The sequence below is a fragment of the Phocoena phocoena genome, chromosome 16 (assembly GCF_963924675.1).
Source record: "Phocoena phocoena chromosome 16, mPhoPho1.1, whole genome shotgun sequence".
NCBI lineage: Eukaryota > Metazoa > Chordata > Mammalia > Artiodactyla > Phocoenidae > Phocoena > Phocoena phocoena.
The window spans coordinates 48,284,680-48,304,012 of record NC_089234.1 but is presented as its reverse complement, the minus strand read 5'-3'; the positions used below and the strand labels follow the sequence as shown (position 1 = coordinate 48,304,012).

General features: G+C 41.7%; 1 protein-coding gene and 1 pseudogene across 1 annotated transcript in view; both read right to left on the bottom strand.

The window, feature by feature from the left end:
• Window positions 1-13,507: 13,507 nt before the first annotated feature.
• On the bottom strand, window positions 13,508-14,034 carry LOC136136036 (large ribosomal subunit protein uL23 pseudogene; annotated as a pseudogene).
• Window positions 14,035-17,386: 3,352 nt separating this feature from the next.
• GLUD1 (glutamate dehydrogenase 1) overlaps window positions 17,387-19,333 on the bottom strand; it is a 40,717-nt gene continuing 38,770 nt past the window's right edge. Inside the window, exon 13 of the mRNA XM_065894691.1 lies at window positions 17,387-18,746. Within this exon, the coding sequence (XP_065750763.1) occupies window positions 18,627-18,746 (120 nt within the window). The 3' untranslated portion in view covers window positions 17,387-18,626. The remainder of the gene's footprint in view (window positions 18,747-19,333) is intronic.

Here is a 19,333-nt window from a genome sequence, read left to right as displayed (position 1 = left end):
CACTCTGCAGGGACAAGAGGCCAACACCTTGGCACCCACTGGGGGTCAGATAGGTCCCTGTGATAAATGAGATGTGCTGCTCTCACATTATGACTTCTTATGTCAGCAAGGAGCTCTTGAGAACTGTTAGTGTCTGTGCTACATTTCTTAAAAGCCTATTTTCGCAGCAGCTATACATAGCTTTCAGACACCTCAGTGCTTCAAGGACACCCCAAGGGAGGACCACAGTTCAGCTTATGTGTTCTTTGCGTTTTCCTTGAAATATTCTTACAGCAATCAGGGAAGATAACAGACCAACCTGACTGAGGGGTTAGCTGGGCAGGCTCAGGCAGGTTGAGCTGCTTCATGTTCTGAAAGAGGCTTCAGAGAAGTGTTTCTGCTGGACAGTCACAGAATCAGGTCATGGGGAAACCGAGTCCACTGCCTGTTGGCTGCTGGAGCTGCTGTCAGATCTCCACTCAGAGACTTGGGTTAGGCCTAACTGGCGGTAGTGGGTCAGAATGCCTGGTCTTCTCTCCTTCCTGCCACGAGTGAGTCAGTACCATTAAAGTTAAACATGTTTAAATAGCATTTAGCTTAACATTTTGGATTAAAGAAAAAGGAAATGGCTTGTAAAGATATGGCATTGCTTATTTATCTTGCTGGAAGTTATTGTTCTTAGGGGGAATTAGAAGAAAAGGTGTTTTGTGGAATGAGTTAGTTGCTCCCCACATTTCTGGAGTTCTTTCAGAATTGGCTTCACACGTTTCTGAACGGCCCAGGAATATCCAGTGTTCTGGCTTGGAACATTCGCTATTGTCCAGCTAGATATGGACCTTATATCTTGGTTTGGGTTCTGATGACTTTTGAGTTCTCCCAATCCAGACCCAAGCTCAAAAGGATGTGGAGGGCTTCCCTGGTGGCGCGGTGGTTGAGAGTCCGCCTGCCGATGCAGGGGACATGGGTTCGTGCCCCGGTCTGGGAGGATCCCACATGCCGTGGAGCGGCTGGGCCCATGAGCCGTGGCCGCTGAGCCTGTGCGTCCGGAGCCTGTGCTCCGCAACGGGAGAGGCCACAGCAGTGAGAGGCCCACGTACCGCAAAAAAAAAAAGAAAAATAGAATGTGGATTGTGGGTGGCAATGTCAACCAGAACAGCCTCTTTGTTTGTTTTTTTAAATTTTAGGAGGCAAATGAAGTTTTTTTTACTTTCTGCAGGGTTTTTGTTTTTAAATTTTTATTGGGGTATAATTGATTTACAATGTTGTATTAGTTTCAGGTGTACAGCGAAGTGAATCTGTTATACAAATATATACACTCTATTTTTAGATTCTTTTCCTATATAGGCCATAACAGAGTATTGACCAGAACAGCCTCTTTGGATGGCAGTTCCTCTTACCAGACTTTATTCTTTGGGTGTACAGGCAGAGGCCTGAAGGGTGAGGATACATTCTGACATATTAATGATAGCAAGAGATTGGAAACACCCTAAAATGATAATTAGAAATTACTTGGATGGCAAGCTTTGCTTATTAGATTTGACAATTTAGAGTTGACACTTATTACTTCTAGTGTATTAATAATGCTTTAGCTTGAAAAATGGGAGTTGTGCTTAGATGGCCACCTAACGACTGGTTAACATTTATCACATTTATATGAAATGGAATACTCTGGCTGTTAAGAATGAGAAAAATATACATATATCATTAGGGAACATGTACAAATAAGTTAATAGTTTGTGAAATGTATGTAGAATAAGTTCATTTTTACAAAGCAAACATATAAGAATAGAAGAAAACTGGTCGCATGTATATAGCAAATATTAACGGTGTTCAGCTCTGTGAGAATATGAGGAATCCTCACTTTTTATATTATGTATTTCCATGATGCTTGAATTTAAGAGAAAACCAATACATATGTTTTAAAATGTGGCTGTGGAGGCCACATACTAGCTTATTGAAGATTGCTTCCTAATTAAGTGCTACTCAAAGGTTGCTGGTTTCAAACTTCATTGCCACTTGGCAACAAGGGAAGTAAAGAAACACAGTGTTTAGAAACTCTTAAAGCATTTGGGCATCTCCTGGACCTACAAGAGTGTGATCAGTGGAGAATTCTTGTCGAATGGGGGGTATAGACCGGTTCCGGTTGTTGAACTTGTACGGTAAGTTGCACGTGAACTAGTCACAGGAAGTAGCAGAAGTAGCACCACATGTCATGATGAATGAGGTTAAGGAACAAACAAAAATCAAAAAAACCGGACCTGCTTCACAGAGAGTTGGAGAAGCACTCCCACGTTCCTTTAACTTCACCTTGCAGTGTGCTGTTCTAAAACAGATACTTGCATCTCTCATTTTCTTTTTACTGTGTGTATTGTGCAGTGAGGGGCATGGCATCAACCCCAGACTCTAAGCATGTTATAAGAAGCAATCAAGGGTGATGTCAAAGAAAATCGCTGACTTTCTCCAAGATCTCCAAAAATTCTCCATGAAAATCATGAGAAAACTGACAAAAATATGGTCGGAATCAACTTTTCTCAGAACTCTGGAAATTAACCAAAGGCTTACAGTAATCCAGGGAGTATTTACATAAAACAAATTTAAAACAATCTTTTTTCAAGAACAGCAGCTTTGTAATGTTTTTAACTTGCCCTGTTCTTTTCTCATCTCCCCCCCCCCCCCCACCTTTCCAGCTCCACTGTAAGCCTTGAAAACCAATGTAATAGGGAAGAACCTTTGTATTCTTTTACAAGCTAATCACTAAAGGGATGTTGCCTGTAAGCGTAAATGATACACAATGGCCCATCTCAGGGAACTCTGCCTCCCAGGTAATGAGCATTAAGCTAAAATACCTTTGTTTAGCTCACAGGGAACATCCTGACCAGGCCCATCTGTGCAGGACTGCAGGGAGGAAGGAATTAGCACATTGCCTCAGGGGCTGATCGAAACCAGAAGTGTTTGACTCTACTCCCTCCGCTATTAGTATAAAAGGAGCCTGAATTTTAACTCAGGCAAGATGGTTCTTTGGGACGTGAGGCCGCCATCTTCTCGGTCTGCTGGATTTCTGAAATAAGTCACTATTCCTCGCCCCAGCAACTGATTTCTTGATTTCTTGGCCTGTAGTGTGGTGAGCAGCACGAGCTTGGACTCTTTAACAAATTTTGGCGCAGCCAGCCAGGAGCCTTGCTACTTGTGGCTAGCCAGCCCTGGTTGGGGAATTTGGGGGTAAGGCCCTAGCAGCTGCCGGGACAGCTTGTCCTGAGGATCTTTACCTTCAAAATTCCCCAAAGTGGCACCAGCTTCCCCAGAGCTTGACAGTTGGAGCAACAAATCGACGTTTGGGAGCCAACAAGCTCCATACAGTAGGGTAAGTTGCTCCGGTGTGTACAGCCGGGAACTTTTTCCTCTGTTTGGGGCTTTTTCTCCAGAATAAGCCAATGTGTTTTGTATTTGAGTGGGGTGCACTGTTGGAGAGAGGAAGGAGTTGTCGGACTTATATCTGATTTGTGAACTGGTTCGTTTGTTCCTGTGGATGCTAGCATTTGTGAGTGCAGTTTGTGTTTTGTCTTGAATTTCTGTCTTTAAAAATGGAGAATGTTTCAATTATCCCTGAAGTCCTCTGAGGCTCGTTTTGGGTAAGTGATCTGATTACAGCTATGAACCCATGGGTGAGAGAAAGATGATACTTCATCATAACAATGTGTGGCCACAGTACCTGTTAGGATACGCACAAAGGATTTAGGCAGGGTTATCTTGGGACCCTGTGCACCATGTACTGCTTTCCTTGCTGTGTTAAGTACTTTGTTTATGGTCTCCTGTGTTGTTGGTATATATAAAACCCCAAGACCAAACTTGAGGGTTTATTTAAGATTTTCTGTTTGTCGTTTGGGTTTTTCATTTCATTTTGTTTGGTACTGTTTCTCCATTTACAGCCAAATCAGTTGTGATATTTAAAACTTTTACTGATGTTAAATGGAGGAAAGGAACAGAAAAAACCAAACAAAACCAAACCAAAAAACTGTCTGTTCTTATCTAAGAGTGGGGCATTCTCAGGAAGAAGAGGAAGGTTCCACTTGGTTCCTAAAATCACCAAAAGCTACAAATAGAAATAGAAGCAAAATAAATATTAGTAACAAGGGTTCAGCCATCTAGACCGGTGATCTTGACTTGTCCCATCTGCCAGAAACCCAATTTGAATCCAACCTCTTTTGTAACTGGTTAGTTTTACATTGTTGTACTTGATTCATGGCTGAAATGTTGGAATGGGAGCTGTGAGGTCCCTGTGTTTGTGTGTTTGTACATGTTACAGATGTGTAGCACTGCCAACATTAATGTGCAAAAGAGCTCTATTTACTTGGCTTAAAGGAAATTAAGCACTTACGTAAATACTCAAATATAAAAGAAACTAGCTAGAATGAATTCTGGGTTCATGTGATCTAGGAAATAGTATTGAACTAATACCTGGTATTAAGGTTTGCGTAAGCTTGTTGGTTTGATTTCCACAGACATATCTTTAGAGTCATCAACATTAAGTATAATGCTGTTATTGTACCTAAGTTTGCTATATCCTTTTTTTTTTGTTTAAATAAATTTATTTATTTATTTATTGGCTGCACTGGGTCTTTGTTGCTGTGCCCCGGCTTTCTTTAGTTGTGGTGAGCAGGGGCTACTCTTTGTTGAGGTGCATGGGCTTCTCATTGTGGTGGCTTCTCTTGTTGTGGAGCACAGGCTCTAGGTGCATGGACTTCAGTAGTTGCAGCACACAGGCTCAGTAGTTGTGGCTCGCGGACTATAATGCACAGGCTCAGTAGTTGTGGCACATGGGCTTAGTTGCTCCGCAGCATGTGGGATCTTCCCAGACCAGGGCTCGAACCCGTGTCCCCTGCACTGGCAGGCGGATTCTTAAGCACTGCACCACCAGGGAAGTCCCAATACGTATTCTTGTTAACAAAGTTTGTCAGCGAGAAGATAATAATATGACAAAGGTTTTAACTAAATAAAATAGAGGTATATGAGGTAAGAGTTTTAGGTAATTTCTATAGGAATAATTATGTTTGGGGAAGGTCTATCTAAAATAGTTTCTCTAGATTTTCATAACTTGAAACTAAACTAAGTTAAATGAAGAGAATTCATTGACTCTCTGGGTCATTTCAAATAGGATAAAATATTAGAACATTAATTGCTGGACAGGTCTAAGTTTACCTACATTTGCCTTCTTGGAAGAGGAAGACTAAAGCATAAGTTTGTCAATCAGGAAATGCTGGTCTGACGGTTTTACAATTCTTGATTTTTCACTAGAGATTAAGGTTTTAAAGTTAAGAATTATAAAGGGAGCATTTCAGTGTGCAAGATGTAGGATGTGTGTTTTCAGCAAAGAAGGTATGAGGAATGAAGACGCATCTTGTTAAAGGGAAAAAGGGGGTTTTGTTTTAGAGCTGGCTGTTTTTGAATGGAAAAAGTGAGGGACCGATTAATATGGATACAGAAAATTGTGGAAGGTTTTTGGAGGAGGAACACTGAAAGAATTTTTTGTGCATGATAGGGATTGGCTAAGATAAGACTGAATTTAAGAAAACAAATTTTTTTTTTTTGCGGTACGTGGGCCTCTCACTGTTGTGGCCTCTCCCATTGCGGAGCAACAGGCTCCGGACGCGCAGACTCAGCGGCCATGGCTCACGGGCTCAGCGGCCATGGCTCACGGGCCTAGCCGCTCCATGGCATGTGGGATCTTCCCGGACCGGGGCATGAACCCGTGTCCCCTTCATCGGCAGGCGGACTCTCAGCCACTGCGCCACCAGGGAAGCCCAAGAAAACAAATTTTAAAGGTAAAGTGGTATAAAACCTGAATTTGGTTTTCTAAGAGGACAAAGTTTTCTTAAAATATTGAACTGCTTTTGGTAATTGTTTGTTTAAGTGATCTGTATTTGCCATTGAGATCTTTTTATCACTGGTTAAAACTTTTTGATATTTTTGATGAACTTCCCAAAGATCAAATTCTAAATGAAGTTCATTTGACCTCTAGCTAACTTTGAGGTTTTCCCAAGGGTCCCTGTAACACCTCAAATTATTTGTTTTCTCTGTCTCAGAGAGAGGAATATTAAACTAATTAGGCTTATTTGATATGTTAAATTATGTGGGAAGCATTGTCAAATAAGTGATGATAAAACTTCTTAGATTGTATCATATGGGTAAAAGTTACTAATATACACATTCTAGAAATTATATGGAACTCCTAAAATTCTGGTATATCCTGGTAAATGGTATCAGTCATAATTTTAGTAATTATCATAAATTGTTGTATGTCACAGCAGTAACCAGGTTTCTTTTCAGTTGCGTTGTAATCCCAGTTGTTGATGCCAAAGCATAAAGGCGTCCCTTTCATGGTTAGAGACAGTCAATTGCTATTTATGGTTTTACAGTGGCTTTTGAATGACTCTATAGCTATTGTGTGAAGTGGGGAGGAATGATGAAATCCTTTATGTGTAAGCATTTATGCTATTACATCAGGGAAAATAAAAAGGGAATGAGAGTGAGGATATGTTGCTTCAAACCGTAACTCCTACAGCTGAGCTAGCTGTCCCCGCCTGGCCAATATATCCAACTCCTCCAGCACCTTCCATTCCTATCCAGCCCCAATTCCTGGCACTGGGGCTCAGGACTTCCCTTCCTTCCAGGGATCAATTACAAAATCGTGCGTTAGGTTTTGGGGCTCAGGTACGTGGTCTGGTATCACCGTCTAAGAACCAACAGGGCACCCAGTTTGGGCCAGGAGCCACTCCCAGGGGATGACAATTTCCCTTCCCCCATTACCTCATAGGTAATCTAAATGCAAATGATCTGCCCGCTGGGTTTCTCAGGCTTGTTTAATTGTAAAGATTGCAACCCTCCTTAATAGGGAGGATCCTCTACACCTGAAGTCCACTTGGCAGCTGAAGTCCCTCAGCTGAACCAGATTGGGACTGCAGTGAGGCAAGAATGCCCTTATTAGAGAACTAGTTATTGGTGCATCTTGGCAGGGCTTTGAAAAGGAGAACCAAAGCAAAAGATTTTCAAGAAATTCAGCAAAACAAATGAAGATTTCTCTGAATTTTTGGAAAGGATTTATCAGGTGTACAGATGTCATACTAATGCAGATCCCGAGGCCCCTGAAAATATTAGAATGGTAAATTTGACCTTTTGGTGAGGGCAAAGTGCCTCAGGTATCGGGAGAAAGTTGCAAAGATTAGATGGTGCATTTGGAATGAACCCTTTTCAACTGGTAGATGTTGCTTTTAAAGTGTTCAATAGGAACAACAGAAGAAAGAAGACGCAAAACAAAACACCACTTTTTTGGTAGTAAGTCACCACTGGGGAAGGAAAACAGGTGGCCCTAGGCCAAAACATAAGCAGAAAAACAAAAGATGAGAGCCTCTCTCATACGGTAGAAAGAGAGAAACACTGGTGAATGAACAGTCCAGGGGCTCCCTTGGACTTGAGGCGCCTAATTCCTCACAGGAGCCCTGGGGAAAATTGACAGTGGGGAATGAGTTGATTAACTTTCTGGTAGACCTCACCCTGAAGTTTCTCACCAGAACAGCTTGACATCAGAGTCCCACCAGAACACACATTAAGCCTACGGATGGCACTCATGAAAGCCCCAGGAAAGGAGACAGAGCTCTTTCCCCACAGGTCTCCGAAAGGTGAGACCAGAAGTGTGTGCTAACCGCACCCCAGAGAAGGCCAAAAACACATGGCCAATACGAATACCATTAAACAGGGTCACTGGGAGGGGCTTCCCTGGTGGCGCAGTGGTCGAGAGTCCGCCTGCCGATGCAGGGGACACGGGTTCGTGCCCCGGTCCGGGAAGATCCCACATGCCGCGGAGCGGCTGGGCCCGTGAGCTATGGCCGCTGAGCCTGCGCGTCCGGAGCCTGTGCTCCGCAACGGGAGAGGCCACAACAGTGAGAGGCCCGCGTACCGCCAAAAAAAAAAAAAAAAAAAAAAAAAAAAAGGGGGTGGGTTCACTGGGACACCTAGTCTAAAAATATATCCTCTGAGGCAAGAGGATCACTTCTCCCACAGACTAACTTGTCAAAATACCAGCCGGTGCATTCCTTGTGTGTGCCCCGCCAGGACGTCTACAAAATTGGAAGTATTGGTACTGTCCCTGTGGGTGGAGCGGAGACTGGTGTTCTCATACCTAGCATGGTGGTCACCTTTGCTCCACTCAATGTTACAATGAAGTAAAATCTGCTGCAATGCACCATGAAGCTTTGAGGAAAGCCCTTCCTGGGGACAATGTGCGCTTCAATGTCAAGAACATGTCTGTCAAAGATGTGCATAGTGGCTGGTGACTGTGACCCATCAATGGAAGCAGCTGGCTTTCCTGTTCAAGTAATAATGTTGAACCTCCCGGGCCAGATCAGCGCTGGATATGCACCTGTGCTGGATTGCGGCCCAGCTCACGTTGCTTGCAAGTTTGCTAAGCTGAAGGGAAAGATGGATCATCCATCGTTCTGGGGAAAAAGCTGGGAGATGGCCCCAAATTCTTGAAATCTGGTGATGCTGCCATCATTGATACGGTTCTTGGCCAGCCCACGTATGTTGAGAGCTTCTCTGACTATTCCTCCTCTGGGCCGTTTTGCTGATTGTGGCATGAGAAAGATGGTTGCTGTGGGTGTCATCAAAGCAGTGGACAAGGAGGCAGCTGGAGCTGGCAAGGTCACCAAGTCTGCACAGAAAGCTTAGAAGGTGAAATGAATATTATCCCCAATCCCGGCCACCCCAGTTTTAATCAGTGGTGGAAGAAGGGTCTCAGAAAAACTGTTTGTCTCAACTGGCCATTTAAGTTTAATAGTAAAAGACTGGTTAATGATAACAATGCATGGTAAAACCTTCATCAGGAAAGGAAAATGTTTTGTGGACCATTTGTTTTGTGTATGGCAGTTTTAAGTTATTAGTCTTTAAAATCAGTATCTTGTAATTGGTTAAAGCCCTCCTTAAGGAAATTATCCCCTGATTAAGGCCTTGGATTAAGGCATTAGACCTAACATTCATCCTGGAGACCACAATCAACAGGAAAAACTGAGAAAATGAATACCAACTTAACTTGGGATAAGGCCTTTCCAGTTGCCCTGCTACGGATCAATGGCTTCCAGAAGCAGGCTTAAATTGAGCCCCTTTGGGGGACTTCCCTGGTGGCGCTCCCAATGCGGGGGGCCCGGGTTTGATCCCTGGTCAGGGAACTAGATCCCATATGTGTGCCACAACTAAAGAGTTTGCATGCCACAACTAAGGAGCCGGCGAGCTGCAACTAAGACCCGGTGCAACCAACCAAATTAATTAATTAATTAAAAAAATTAAGCCTCTTTGAAATATTGTATGGTAGGCCGTTCCAGATGCCTGCCTAGGCGAGAATCTATAAATGCTCTAAAAGACCCAGCAGTTGGGCTTCCCTGGTAGTACAGTGGTTAAGAATCCGCCTGCCAATGTAGGGGACACGGGTTCGAGCCCTGGTCTGTGAAGATCCCACATGCTGCGGAGCAACTACGCCCGTGTGCCACAACTACTTAGCCTGCGCTCTAGAGCCCACGAGCCACAACTACTGAGCCCACGTGCCACAGCTACTGAGCCCACGTGCCACAACTGCTGAAGCCTGGGCGACTAGAGCCTGTGCTCTGCAACAAGAGAAGCCACCACAATGAGAAGCCCGGACACCACGACGAAGAGTAGCCCCCGTTCGCCACAACTAGAGAAAGCCCGCGTGCAGCAATGAAGACCCAACGCAGCCAAAAATAAATAAATTTATTTAAAAAAAAAAAACCCAGCAGCAGTTGCCAATTATGTTGAAACTTTGGGCACTATACTAATCTTTGTTCATGACTTTGCCTCCAACAGGTCTGCCCATCCAAATGAAGCAGATGGGAATTTCATTGTAGCTGGAGAAGGGTCAACCAATTTGTTTAATTTTGTCTAAATAAATAGCACAGGAATTTAGTATTTATATTGGGAACTGGAACCAAAACCCCAAGTTCAATTACAAATTAGACAAGAAGTGCTAAGCAGTTGTATCAGGTTCAAATAGTTGTAGATAAAAAAGGACTAAAGATTCTAAGGGATATTCATAGCCTCTGGAAGTAGCCAGAGCAGTCTTCATCTCTTTTCCCACAAGACTGGAATGGACATTGACAATGGGGAATTGTAATAGCTAAGAAACTTCGCATTATATTACAAGCTAATTATTGAAGGGATGTTGCCTGTGAGCTTAAATTATACATAACGGCCCATCTCTGGGAACTCTGCCTCCCAGGTAATGAGCATTAAGCTAAAATACCTTTGTTTAGCTCACAGGGAACATCCTGACCAGGCCCATCTGTGCAGGACTGCAGGGAGGAAGGAATTAACACATCCCCTCTGGAGGCTAATGGAAACCAGGATATGTTTGACCTTACTCCCTCCCCTTTTAGTGTTAAAGAAGCCTGAATTCTAACTTGGGCAAGAAGATGGTTCTTGGGGCATGAGTCAACCATCTTCTTGATCTACTGGTTTTCCAAATGAAGTTGCTATTGCTTGCCCCAGCAACTCGTCTCTCAGTTTATTGGCCTGTCCTGCGGTGAGCAGTACAATGTTGGACACCAACAGCCCACAATCACAGTGAAAACCAACAGCTTGGCAGCTACTGGAAAGACTAGAACAGAGTTGGTGTTTCTTCAAAGCCTTATTCCCAGAGAAATGTCATTATTTGACTTGACTCGTGGCTCCTAGGAAGACCCCACTGTAAGGCTTGTCTTTATTTGTATGGACTAGAAGCTCCCCTAGTGCAAAAAGGCTTTCCCCTGGGACTGTTCGCTATAAAACATTTAGAGGTAAATTTTTAAGTTGGTGGCAGGCAGTATGAGGTGAGGTGGTGAATAACAGTGTGAGCAGGCAATAGGCTAACCAAAAATCTTAAAAGGAAAAACTGGGGAATAAGACGTCCTTAGGGGCTTTGAAAATTCTAACATACTGCTGGGAATCTAGAAGGCCATGCACATGTGTGAGGCTCAGTAAAGACCTGAGAAGGCCTGAAGTTCTCATCTCTAACCCTGAGGCTTTATACAAGCAGGAAGTGAGAATCAAGGCCAAGATGTAAGCTGCCTGGCTGAGTGTTGAAGGTGAGGCCCAGCATAGACAGAGTCTTGGCAAAGATAGGAGACTTACTGGTTCTAGGTACTTGAAGAAATCTCTATCCAATCATTAGCTGACCACTAAGCTAACTGAGGAGAAATCTCAGTGGCCACACACAACAAAGAAAACAGACTATAGAATTAGTTCAGAAAGGTCACTAAACACTCAACAACAAATCTCTGGGGAGGAGTATGGAATCTGATTTCCAGAGTTGCCACTTTATATTATTTAACATGTCCAGTTTTCAGCAAAAACAAAACAAAGATATGCAAGGAAAGAAATTATAACCCATTGGGGGGGGAGGGATAGAAACTGTGCCTTAAGACTTCAGAAGATGGACTTACTAGACAAAGACTTCAACTATTTTAAACATGTTCAAAGAGCTAAAAGAAACCACATCTAAAGAATTAAAAGTATGAGATCAACATCAAATAGAGAATACAAATAAATAATTAGAAATTGTAAAAAGGAATGAAGTAGAAATTGTAGAACTGAAAATACAACTGAAATAAAAAAATAAGAAGTTTTTACCAAATCCAAGGCCATGAAGATTTACCAATATGGTTTCTTCTAATAGTTTTACAATTTTATCTCTTATACTTAGGTCTTTGATCCATTTTGAGTTAATTTTTATATATGCAGTGAGGAAGAAGTTAAACTTTGTTCCTTTGCACGTAGATATCCAGTTGCCCTAATGCCTTTTGTTGAAGAGACTATTCTTTTTCTCATTGGATAGTGTTATGTGTTGAATTGAGTTCCCCCCCAAAAAGATATGTTTAAGTCCTAACCCCCAGTACCTGAAAAAGAGACCTTATTTGGAAATATGGTTATTGCAGATGTAACTAGTTAAGATGAGGTCATACTGGAGTAAGGTGTACCCTTAATCCAATATAACTAACTGTTGTCCCTATAAGAGACACACATAAGAGGGATGATGGCCATGTGACAACAGAAGCAGAGATTGGAGTAATGCAGCTGCAAGTCAAAGAATGCCAAGGATTGATGGCTACCACCAAAAGCTAGGAAAAGGCAAGAAATTCTCCCCTTCAGGTTTCAGGGAGAGCATGGCTGGCCCTGCTGACAATTTATAGCCCCCCAAACTATGAGACAATAAAGTTCTGTGGTTTTAAGTCATCCAATTTGTGGTACTTTAAGGCAGCCTTGGAAAACTAATACACATGGTGTCGGCACCAATGTTAAAAATCAGTTGACCATAGATGTTTCTGGACTCTCAGTTCTATTCCATTGGTCCAAATGTTTGTATGTCAGTCAGTACCACACTGTTTAAATTACTGTAGCTTTGTATTACATTTTGAAATGTAAGTGTGAGAACTCCAAGTTTTTTTGTTGTTGCTTTTTTTTTTTTTCCCCAATATTGTTTTGGTTATTTGGAGCCACTTGCAGTTTTGTTGCAGCGAGCAGGGGCTACTCTTCGCTGTGGTGCATGTGCTTCTCATTGCTGTGGCTTCTCTCGTTGTGGAGCACAGGCTCTAGGTGTGTGGGCTTCAGTAGTTATGGCTTGTGGGCTCTAGAGCGCAGGCTCAGTAGCTGTGGCACACAGGCTTAGTTGCTCTGTGGCATGTGGGATCTTCCTGGACCATTGGCAGGCAGATTCTCAACCTCTGTGCCACCAGGGAAGTCCCTGCAGTTTCATATTAATTTCAGAATCAGATTTTTTATTGTTTTGCAAAAATGGCCATTGGAATTTTGATCCTATAGATCGCTTTGAGAAGTAATTCCAACTTAACAATATTGTTTTCCAATGTATAATCATGGGAGGTCTTTCCATTTATTGAGGTATTCTTTAAACAGTGTTTTGTAGTTTTATAAGGGTTTCAACTCTTTGTTTAAACTTATTCCCAGATATTTTCTTCTTTTGTATATTATTGTAAATGGAATTGTTTTCTTAGTTTCCTTTACGGATTGTGCATTGCTGATGCATAGGAAAACTTATTTTTGAGTGTTGGTCTTGTACTCTGCAACTTTGCTTAATTTGTTTATTAGTTCCAGTAGAGTGTGTGTGTGTTCTATGGGATTTTCTATATGTAGAATAATGTTATCTGCAAAATAGTTTCTCTTCCTTTCCAATTCAGATGGCTTTTCTTTTTCTTGCCTAAATACTCTGGCTAGAACTTCCAGTATAATGTAGAATAGGGTGAAAGCAAGAATCTTTTTCCTCTTCAGTGGAAGTTTTCTAATTTTCAGCGAGTATGATGTTAGCTGTGGGTTTTTCATAAATGTCCTTTATGTTTAGAAAGCGTCTTGAATTTTGTCAAATGCTTTTTCCACAGTGATTGTGGGTTTTTTTCCCCCCTTTATTCAATTAATGGGTTTATTAGATTTTTTATAGTGAAAACTTTTATATTTAGAATTAGCCAGCTGACTCAGTTTAGATGGTCCCAATTTTGTTGGCAACATCCAAAGCATTGTAGCCAGGAGCCAGTTAAACATATGCCTTCTTCTCTCCATCAGGCCTGATCAAGGTGTTGACCTTAGCCATGTCAATGTCATAGAGCTTCTTCACAGCCTGTTTAATCAGGTGCTTGTTGGCCTTGACATCCACAATGAACACGTGTGTTGTCTTCCATTTTCTTCACGGCTGACTCAGTGGTGAGGGGGGAAGCTGATGACGGCATAGTGGTCAAGTTTGTTTCTCCTAGGGGCACTCTTCTGAGGATATTTGGGCTGCCCCCTGAGCTGCAGTGTTCTGGGCCATTGGAATGTGAGTGATGGCTAGATCTTTTATTTTATGGCAGTGTTTGTGGCGGTAGATGCCTTTCAACACTGCTTCTTGGCCTTCAAAGCCTTTGCTTTAGCTCTGGCTTTGGGAGGGGCAGGGGCTTCCTTCTCCGCCTTTGCTGCCACCTTCGTGGAAAGGGTTTCAGATTGACTTCTTATGTTGAACCATCCTCGCATTCCTGAGAGAAATTCTTGGTCATGATGTATGTATGATACTTATGAGCTTGGACTTGGTTTCTTAGTATTTTTGTGTCCGTGTTACTAAGGGATATTTTTATTTTATTGAAGTATAGTTGATTTACAATGCTGTGTTATTTTCTGGTGTACAGCAATACATATACTTTTCAGTTACATATACTTTTCCATTATGGTTTATTACAGGATATATTTTTTCTCCTGCAGTGTTCTTTTAGAAAAATTTTCCATTGAAGTGTAGTTGATTTACAGTGTTAATTTCTGCTGTATAGCAAAGTGACGTAGTTATACATATATACACACACACATATATATATTCTTTTCCATTATGGTTTACCACCGGATAATGAATATAGTTCCCTGTGCTAAACAGTAGGACCTTGTTTATCCATCCTATACATACTGGTTTGCATCTGCTAATGCCACAGTCCCAATCCTTCCCTCCTCTATCCCCTCTGGTAACTACAAATCTGTTCTGTTTCTATTTGGTAGATATGTTCATTTGTCATATTTTAGATTCCACATGTAAGTGACATCATATGGTATATGTCTTTCTTACTTTGCTTAGTATGATAATCTCTAGGTTCATCCATGTTGCTGCAAAGGGCATTATTTCATTCCTTTTTATGGCAATATTATGAGTAATATTCCATTGTATACCACATCTTCTTTATCCACTCATCTGTCAATGGACATTTAGGATGTTTCCATGTCTTGGCTATTGTAAGTAGTGCTGCTATGAACATAGGGATGGATGTATCTTTTTGAATTAGTTTTGTCCAGATATATGCCCAGGAGTGGGATTGCTGGATCATATGGCAAGTCTAGTTTTGAGGAACTTCCATACTGTTTTCCATAATGGCTGCACCAGTTTACATTCCCACCAACAGTGTAAGAGGGTTCCCTTTTCTCCACACCCTCTCCAACATTTATTATTTGTAGACTTTTTTTTTTTTTTTTGCGGGCCTCTCACCGTTGTGGCCTCTCCTGTTGTGGAACATAGGCTCCCGACGCGCAGGCCCAGCAGCCATGGCTCACGGGCCCAGCCACTCCGCAGCGTGTGGGACCTTCCCAGACCGGGGCACGAACCCCTGTCCCCTGCATTGGCAGGCGGACTCTCAACCACTGCACCACCAGTGAAGCCCCTATTTGTAGACTTTTTAACGATGACTATTCTGACCGGTATTATAGGATATTGAATATAGTTCCCTGTGCTATAGAGTAGGACCTTGTTGTTTAACTATTTTATATATATGTTAACAAGGGATATTGGTGTGTAATTTTCTTTTCCTGTGATGTCTTTGGCTTTGGTGTAAGGGTAACTTTGTCTGGCTTTGGTATAAGGGTAATTTTCTTGTGATGTCTTTGTGTGGCTTTGGTATAAGGGTAATCCTAGCCTCATAGGTGTTAAAGAGTCCAGTATAATACTATAGTTCACAGTAAGCCTTATAGAACTATTTGGCTCTCAACACCGGTAATTCTCAATAGGGAGTGACTTTGTCCCTGACAGGACATTTGGCAATCTGAATACATTGTCACAACTCAGGGATGCCGCTGACCTCTAATGGGTAGAGGTCAGAGATGCTGCTATATATCTGACAATGCACAGGACTGTCCCCCAAACAAAGGATTACCTGGCCAAAACGTCAACAGTGTTGAGGTTGAGAAATCCTGTCTACACTATGTGTAAGCTTTGATTTAAAAAAACAAGCAAAAAAAAGCCAGTAAGAGTTGTGAAAAAAATTTAAAACGCACATATTACAAATAAAACTTTTGCAGAGGTTTCTGTGCAAGGTTCACAGATGTAGTTTTCTTCATGTGCCATACTTTGACGGCCTTACACGTAGCAGGGCTGAGAAAGCCTGCCAGGGATGTTTAGGGAGTAGGTAATTTACTTAAAGCTTGTGAATTAAGATGCAGGCTTTCTTAAAACTTGATTTTTTTTAACTTCCCTAAACTTCAACTATCAAGGGGTAATTAGAACACATTTCTGGTGTAGGGGTTTGAGGCAACAGTTAAATAGGTGCTACAAAAGCCATCTGTGGCTATTTCAGAAACAATTAACTTTAGAGTATTATATATAAGTTTTAAAAAGAATTTTATAAGCAGATAAATTAGAACATTTCAGTGAAACCAAGAGTAATTGACCAGAATTTTCTTCTAACTCAAAACTCCAGGAACCAAAGTTGACACACTAGTGCTGTGTTGCCTTTATAAAACTAGTATGAACAATACCAGTTTTCTGACAATATCAATAACACCCATTAATGTATGTCTTTAAAACACCACTATAAATACTCCCAATATGTTAGCCAAAGGCCACACTAAGATTTATCATCCTGCTTTCACATGACCAGACTCTACTGACCCACCTGGTACTGTTCCAAATATTCTGGAACTTGCTTTCACGTCACTTTCCCCCTATCTTATTCATTTTTTAAAATATTTATTTGGCTGTGTCCGGTCTTTTTGTTGCGGCACATGGACTCTTTGTTGCGGCATGCGGGCTTACCTCTAGTTGTGGTGCGTGGGATCAGAAGTCCCTCTCCCCTATTTTAATGTCCATCTAGAGTGCAAGTAGATATCACTGTGCTCAGGAAGGCTAGGTGCCGTGGGCTTGTTTGTCTACTCCTTGACCCGATGCTCAGCACCATGGAAAGGCAGAATCAGGACAAAACAGACACAAAGTCCAGCTGAAAGTTATGTTTCAGATCTGGCAGCTGTGTAAGCTGGTGGGATCACGTCTAGAATCTACATCTGTTGATTACAGTTAGTATTGTCTTCTTACATCTCGTGGCTAAATTATTAAAAATGGACCATAATCAATGAAACCTTCTTTCGTTAAAAAGTACTATGTATAAAAAGGTATATAAATTATGTTAGTATATCAGCTTTAAGCAATAGAACATCTTCCCTAAGAATAGCCATTGATATTGTTTCATGGAATGAAACACATAAGAATTCAAGGAATAAAATTTTGGCAGCTCAAGGGCTTCCCTGGTGGTGCAGTGGTTGAGAGTCCGCCTGCCGATGCAGGGGACGTGGGTTTGTGCCCCGGTCCGGGAAGATCCCACATGCTGCGGGAGCAGCTGGACCCATGAGCCATGGCCGCTGAGCCTGCGCATCCGGAGCCTGTGCTCCGCAACGGGAGAGGCCACAGCAGTGAGAGGCCCACGTACCGCAAAAAAAAAAAAAAATTTTGGCAGCTCAAAACATTGTGGAAAGAAATGTTATATAGGTGGTGGTTTCAAAAATCTCAGAAACCCAATTATAGTTTTATCTACTAAAAGAGACAAATACATCAAATACAAAAACACAGAAAAGAAACATAAGCTTTGGAAAAGGTAGTCTTTTTAATAACTGCTTTTGTCACCAGGTTAAGTCATGCAGTTACAAAGTAGTTAGAAATTTCTGAAAGGATATTATTGTTAAAAAAAAAAAAAGAAAAGCTAATTCTTACATAAATAATATCTAGTATTTCATTGGGACACTACTGTTCCAAAGGCCCTGGCCAAACAACTCCCAAACACAACCCCAGGTTGTTTCCAGCCCACTGGGAATGAAGCCGTGCACAGAAGATGAGGCCTCTAAATGGGGACAAAGAGTCAGGGCCATCGGCAATGCTCAGAGCCGCCAGCCAGACTCCAGAGAGGGGCCCAAGTGGTTTCCTCCTGGGGCACTCTACTTGAATTACTGTTCAATTAATCAACACAACAGATCTTCAAAAGAGGACAATTAACATGATAAGGAGGTTACTGCATTCTTTGGACTATATGTCATAATTGTGGTTAGTAAATTCCAACAGTCTTAACAAAAATAGCCTCCATCATTTGCAGGTATGAAGATAACTTAATTCTCTACCAGGCTTTTTATTTTTGCTGGATGACAATATGCAACTGACAAGTTATAAATGATACTGTTTTATGTTATAAAAATACTAGCTTTTTTCATTATGTTTACAGGCATTCACTGCTTGAGTCAAGGTTAGGCTTGTTAAGTGATTAAAGGCAATTTTATTACAGCAGCATGTACTTATTTTATTCTAAAAGAATAAAATGCATAAAGAGAAAGGTTTTTTTGTTTGTAACCTATAAAATTGAGTTATTTTGCTGATGTAAAATACCAATAACTCACTTGAGGACCATGCTACCTTCTGAAAATGCCATATACCTGCTTCTTAAATGTGTCAAAGCACCTGATAGATCTGTCCAGAGCTGAAGTGGCAAGTGACTGACTGCTCTTGGACAAAAGGTGCTTTTCCCAGGGCTACAGCTGACTGTGCTGGGAAACAGCCATGGAACAAGGCAGCACAGGCAGAGGGAAACGACTTTATTTAAAGGCAAAATGCCCAAGTGGCTCTCTGACATAGCTAATTTCTACTATCACTTATTAGCTTATTTATGATCCCCTACCGTTTTTTCTCAAGGGGCTGATTTGGATTGACTTGTTGAGAATGGTGTCCATCTATTAAGTCATGAGAGAGAGATTTCTGTGGTTACATGTAAACTTGTGATAGGTCTGCAGATGAAGAGGTGAAGAGGGTAGTGAAGAAGTCAGCTGCAGTCTGGTCCGGTCTATGTGAAGGTCACACCAGCTTCATTGTACACCTTGAAGACTTTCTCAATGGCGTTGACGTAGGCAGCTGTTCTCAGGTCCAATCCCAGGTTATACTTCATGGCTGTGCGCATGATTTGCTGAAATGAAGGAGATGTGATGTGGAGATGGGATGTAACCCTGACTCAAGTAGCCAGGCCATGAACACACAAGGCACATAACAGCCTGGTACAAGTTACCCTAGTACCACTTCAGGACTGGACTTGGGTAGCCAAAGAGAAACTACTCAGGCAGTGAAACCACCTCGAGTCAGGCAGGACTAATTCTCTGGAATTAATACAAATTACTGTTTAGGTGACAGGAAGATGTTGCTCCTTAGAATTTAAGATGTGAGTTATCTCTGTGCCCTTCAGACATCCTGTAATCTGGAGCAAGTCTGATATACACTGTGGTAATTAAATGAACTAAGGATGGGGTGATGAAAATGTTCTGGAGTGAGTGGTGATGGCTACATAGCCTCGTGAACATACTTGAAGGCTGCTAAATTATATACTTTAAAAGGGTGAATTTATGGTATGCTAATTATCTCAAAAAATTAAAATTAATATCTGCTTCCGCTATTTCAACTTGATGCCAAGTGGATAGAATCTGAACTCAAAAAGAAATTAAGAAAACTGGACTCGAACTGTGCTTAAGGCTTTGAAATAAGGATCAAGTGGTCAAAAAA